The 5,880-nt window shown below is 35.3% G+C and overlaps 1 protein-coding gene across 1 annotated transcript; it reads right to left on the reverse strand.

Annotated features, from left to right (window-relative positions):
* Positions 1-268: 268 nt before the first annotated feature.
* LOC140322105 (CD276 antigen homolog) lies at positions 269-5,497 on the reverse strand. The gene is made up of 3 exons (XM_072398733.1): positions 5,163-5,497; positions 3,117-3,242; positions 269-2,413 (listed from the first exon to the last, which is right to left on the reverse strand). The coding sequence occupies exons 1-3, from the start codon at positions 5,485-5,487 to the stop codon at positions 2,370-2,372; spliced, it is 495 nt and encodes a 164-aa protein (XP_072254834.1). The 5' UTR covers positions 5,488-5,497; the 3' UTR covers positions 269-2,369.
* Between the last annotated feature and the right edge of the window lie 383 nt (positions 5,498-5,880).

Raw genomic sequence — 5,880 nt, forward strand, 5'->3', positions numbered from 1 at the left:
ATTCCTGTGTCAATGACTGTTTGACATACATACAATTACTTTTCTCTTATTACATGCAAAGGTTTATCCTATATTCTTCATGGTGCTCCTGGAAGGCAATATGTGTCCCCTGTGCATCAGTACACTTTGCAAAGGAAATATGCCCTACCCTGTGTGCGCATTTCTATTACTATATGGAACAAATATTACTAAATGGTACAAATAATATATGGTATAATATATGGTACAAATTGTTTTTTATTGAACACTTTAAGCAATCCCAGACAAATAAATAAAAATATAATTTATTGCAGTTGTATATTCCTTTACAAAATTATTACATTCATTTTTACATTCCGCTACAGTAAGTGTCCATATAGCTGCTCTTAGCTCTCCTTGGAAGCTTTTACTGATGAAATTGCTTGGACGCCACAATCTTGGTTGAACCATCTTCAAGCTATCTGTAGAAAGTTTCATTTGAAATATCCAAGTTTTTTACTATTATATTCCTAGCCATATCAGACGTTTTGTAACTTGCATCTTGCTAAGTTAAAAGATTTAAAACCTTTATTTTTCATACAAAAATGAAAGAACACAAAGGAAATGTGGCCTAAAATCATTTAACTAATGATTGTTAATTCTGAATCTCATACGTACAAGTGGATTTACTAACAGTGTGGACCTTTTAAAGTCAATTCTTACAATCACCAAATATATAAAACTCATTTTTACTGTTGCAAATATAGAGGTTACATCACATATGCATGTGAAGTTATATGAACATTCACATATATTTACATATCCACTCCACAGATACCATGGAGTAGTTGATACCCCTCCTGACACATACAAATGTATATCCATATAACAACACATACAAATGCATATATTATGGTTAAACACCCTATGTACGCACATGTGGATTGCACTTCCTCAGACTGTTTGGAAATTCCACACTGGAAATGTGTGCATGGTTTGCCACATCAGTACTTTTATTGTAATCATTTACAGATTTTGTGCACTTGTGTGTAATGTGTATTGTATGCAAATCTTGTATTGCAGTTAACCAGCTGCCTTATTTTAGGTTCTGTTTTGTGTTCTCTTGGTCACACAAGACCTTTTACTATGTAATGTCACTAATCATTAAGAAACTGCCAGCAGCAACACCTAGATGTTCAACAACTATGGTCTTGGTCTTCAACCAACCAAGATTTTCTGTTTGCTATTACACAAGTTTGGAGATAGATAATTATTTATTGTAGCGGCTTTTCTACTGACAAATTGCATTCCAAATTATACTTGATTGACTTTCAAATTATATGAAAATTCTCATTTAACACTGCGAGAAATTGTTTTACTCCTTTTTTAGGATATTAAACTCTAAGCTGAATTTAGCTTTTATTACATCGTATAATCTCAACACCTCACTTTCTCCCTTTTATATGGAACCTGATCTGTATAGTTCATCTTAATGTGGATAAACTGTCTACTCCAAATACCCTTGTTGGAGTTGTTAGCTAGTGGCATGAAGACGATCATTCCTGGTATTAGGCAAGGTACACACGTGCAATAGTTCTCGTCTGATAATTGTCTCAGGTTCGAACGACCGTCCTGGCGGATCCACGGACGATGGACGACGAACACTCGTAATGCAAGTGAAAGGGAGAGAGCGCAGTGGGGTGTGGCTAGCTCATTCTCCCCCCTCCCCTCTTCATAGAGCAGAACGGTGCTCTATGTACAGCACTCGTTCATGCATCATGTAGTCATTGGAAAGGATAGTGAAAGAACTACAATTATTGCACGTGTGTACATAGCCTAAGGCTTCCTATAATCCTATCAACTTCATCAATTACTCCCATATAAAGTGCATTCATTGTTTTGTTCTCCCTCCCACCTTCCCATTTCCCCATTCATGCTTAAATATTTATCAATTTCTGGAACTATAAGATACACTTTGTGCTTTATTTTATAAACAGGGAATCTGACATTCCCAGTGTTGTCTGGTCCTATTCCAAAAGAAAACTCGGCCTTTGCTGATTCATGTTTCTTGTTAACTTTGTAATTATTTCAAATTTTGTTGTTATTTGTTTGTTTTCTATGCCTTTTATTGTATTTTTTCAAACTATTTATCAAACAGAATTGAACACTACAGAAAAAAATGCATTAATTGTGATTTGTTCTAATGTACCATATATTTAAATGTTACGGTTGGAATCACTTCTACATTATTTTGCAATTAATTTTGAATGAACATGTAATTTATAGTAGCATTTTACCGTATCAGTCATTCTGTAACTAGTCTTTGAGGGTATTATCCATGTCTCAATACAAGAAAACCTGTTTTAGTTGAGGCCTTGAACTTGGTTTTCCGAGTCAGACTTGGATTTGGTTCACTTTGACTTTTTGGATTCTGGTGATGGTGTACTCAACATATCTACAACCAATATAAATGTGTTTAACATAATATTATAACCGCGTATAAAGCAAATAGGTATTTCTTTACACAGCATTAAACAATATTTTGCAGATTACTAAATATTAAAGATCCCCTACATGGCTTGGGTTGAGAAAACAGCACCCAGAACAGCCTATTCCTAGAATAACTGCATAACTGAATAACTGAACAACCAGCAACAAAAAACATTTTTATTGCAGAGTTTTAAAGGGTTCCTTCCAATTCAAGTCTGCATTATAGGTATTTACCCTCATTTCTTCACTTGATGACACCCTGTGTGTCATGAAATAGAAGAATGTTACCAGAGCAAGAAGTGGGGTGATGTTTCCGCGATCAGGGTCAAAAAACAAATAGAAACTTGAATGGAAAGAAACTTGAACTTTTTTGGAGTGGAGAAGGGTTTGAACCCTAAGCTGTCTGTACCCTTATGTCCCAATGACAACTGTACACCCCCACTACTTGTACAGGATAGAAAGTGAGGGAAGATCTTTAAAACTCTTTCCTCGTCCAATAAAATAAATGGACTGAACATACATGCTCAAACTTCAACAAAACTTTCATATTGAAAAAAAAAAGAAATTAGCCATATATGTATGCAGGATATAGTTAAAAGTACCCTTTAAAAACTGAATTCTGAAAATGATTCTCATCTCTAATGTTTTGTAATATAGTGTATAGGTACCTGCACATCCTCTGCTTCTCTTCCTTCCCCTTAGAAGAATGCATAATCCAGCTAAGATGCAGAAAATGACCACAGGCAGGGATATAGTAATTATTGAACTTTCGTTTGTGTATCCGTATGTCTTTTCTGAAATACAGAATGATTGAGAGTTCATTTTAAAAAGTTCCCAGCATAACATTTCTATTCATTTTTCTGTAGTGCAAATGAAAACACCATATCAAATTGCTGTTTGCTAGAACTAGAGATGAGCAAATATGAAAACATCTGCTGTTCCAAAAATCTGATTTTAGAAAAACAGATCTTGCAATGGTAATTAAATAAAACATGAAAACAAAATTACATTGGCTTGCATTGTTATAGCTAGAAGGACAGCAAGAATATTGCACTACATTTATACTGGCCACAAGGGTGGAAAGAAATAGCTCATAACGGGGTTTAAGGAGCCCTCTAAAATAATGCTGGTCCAATTTTCCCTATGGTGTACTTCCCTAACTTTGTGGGTAGTGTATTTATGGAAATTCCACGATTACGGAATACGAAATAACAACACTGGTCATCCCAATAGCCGTGGAGTCAGTTTGGGACATATTTTTAAAATATTAATTTTATTTTTAGCATATTAGAATGCTTTCAAAGAAGGGATACATAAAACAAAGAAATAAAAAAAAAACACTTGGTCACCATGGTCAGAGGTTGTCAAAGGTAGCAGGGCAATTCATTTGGTTAGGTGATTCATATATACAATTTATGGATCGGGATAGGGTGAGCCTTATTGCCCGATTTGAATTACCCAGTTTCTATTGATGCAAAATAACTGTAAATGATTATTGTCTACAGTTTAGGAGGGATCAGACCTGATTCACCCAAAACATTATAATTGCTACTAGCTTATCTTAAAATAAATTTAAAAATGATTTTGGGGCAGCTTTGATGGCTGAGTGACACTATGTGCTAGAAGTTTGCATGTTGTCGTAGCATATTGTTATCTCATGGACTTCCTCCAGACACTCCGATTCCTCACATTCCAAAACCATGCAGTTAGTTTGGCTAACTCTACTTAAAGCAGACCTATCATCACATTTTTTACTTTGTATATTAAAGTAGATAACCCTTTTATATAAAGCAAAAGATGTGCAAGTCTTTTTTTTTTTTTTTTTAGCAAAGACTGAATGGGAAACCGAGAGCCTCTTGGGATACCCACGTCACATATCCCAGGAGGTTTCGGGCTGCTCTTTCTGTACATGCCCAATATCAAGCATGTGCAGAAGGGGTTTTTCGCTGCAATGAATGAAAAAAAAAGTGCCCATCCCACGCATGTACAATGGTATCGGTGGGGGGATCAAGAGCACTGCGATAGTAAAAGTGTAATTTTTTTATGTTAATGTCAGTTCCACTTTACAAATTTGACCTTTCTATGTGAAAAATTATTAGCACAGCATTGGCTGATTATTTTTATTATTTCACAGTATTTATAGAGCACCATATAGAGAACAGTATTCATAATACGCAGCGCTGCACAAAGTCCATAGTCATGTCACTAACTGTCCCTCAAAGGAGCTCACAATCTAATGTCCCTACCATAGTCATATATCTTTAATACAGTCTAAGTTCAATTTTGGGGGTAGACAATTATCCTAACTGCATGTTTTTGGAATGTGGGAGGAAACCCACGCAAAAACACGGAGAACCTGCAAACTCCAGGGACCTAGCGCTGCAAAGGCCAGACCACTTACCTCTGAGCCACTGTGCTGCCCATATGATATGGTTGTGTGACCTTAAAAATAATAAAAAATCCTAAAAATTATTTTAAGATTTTTTTAAGATTAGTGTAGAAAACTAATGCAGCCATACACAAACTTTTTACCTTTTTCATTTGTATACTTGTTATTGGAAGGCTCCTAAAATATTCAAACTGGCCAGCTAGGAAACTAGTAAATTAAGTACAGAGCTAGCAGTGGCGGACCCTCTTTCCCTTTTTTTTTATTGTAAGTTTCTATTTACTATTTTTAAATAAATATGGCATTGGTAATTGTAAATTTAGCTTACCTTTGACAATGAGCTCCACATTCTGTAATGTATACTCAGTGATGATTACAGAACATTCATAAATGCCAGCATCAGATACTTGAATATCTTTTAGTAACAGGGACGCATTTCCCTTTGGAAACTCCTCTTTAAAAAGCTTTGTGCGTTCACTAAACTTTTTATCCTGAAATTGCTTTTCAAATATCCCATTCAAGAAAATATGTACACGAATGTTTCCACTTTTGAGTCTCCACAAAATATTAAGCGATGAGTGAGAAAGTTTCTCATTAGGACGAAAGAAGCAAGGCAGGATCACATCTTCACCTACAAATCCTGAGATTATCATGCTGCCATCAGCTGAAAGACAGTTTTCAGTTCATTAGGACAAGATATATTGAAAGAAAGAACTTTATATTTTAGAGTGTGCTGTACATTTGATATCTTATTTCAGAATTGATGTCATTTCATTTAATAAGTCAAATAATATTCTACAAAGTGCTGTTAGCCATGATAACTTATATTTAATCATCTCGGCCTAGTCTGACTTCCTAGAAAAATGGTTAAATTCTAAGTGCAGTGAGCTGTGATTAAACTTGGTTGCATTCTAATCAATCGAAGAGTTGTTCAAGGTAGCCACAAGCAACATATTAGTTCAGCAACGATGGCCACAATCCACCACGACTACAACCACAGGCACAAAGTGGTTCCCAACTACTTCTATTCATCTGAATGGGTGTTG

The sequence above is a fragment of the Pyxicephalus adspersus genome, chromosome 2, assembly GCF_032062135.1.
Source record: "Pyxicephalus adspersus chromosome 2, UCB_Pads_2.0, whole genome shotgun sequence".
NCBI classification, from domain to species: domain Eukaryota; kingdom Metazoa; phylum Chordata; class Amphibia; order Anura; family Pyxicephalidae; genus Pyxicephalus; species Pyxicephalus adspersus.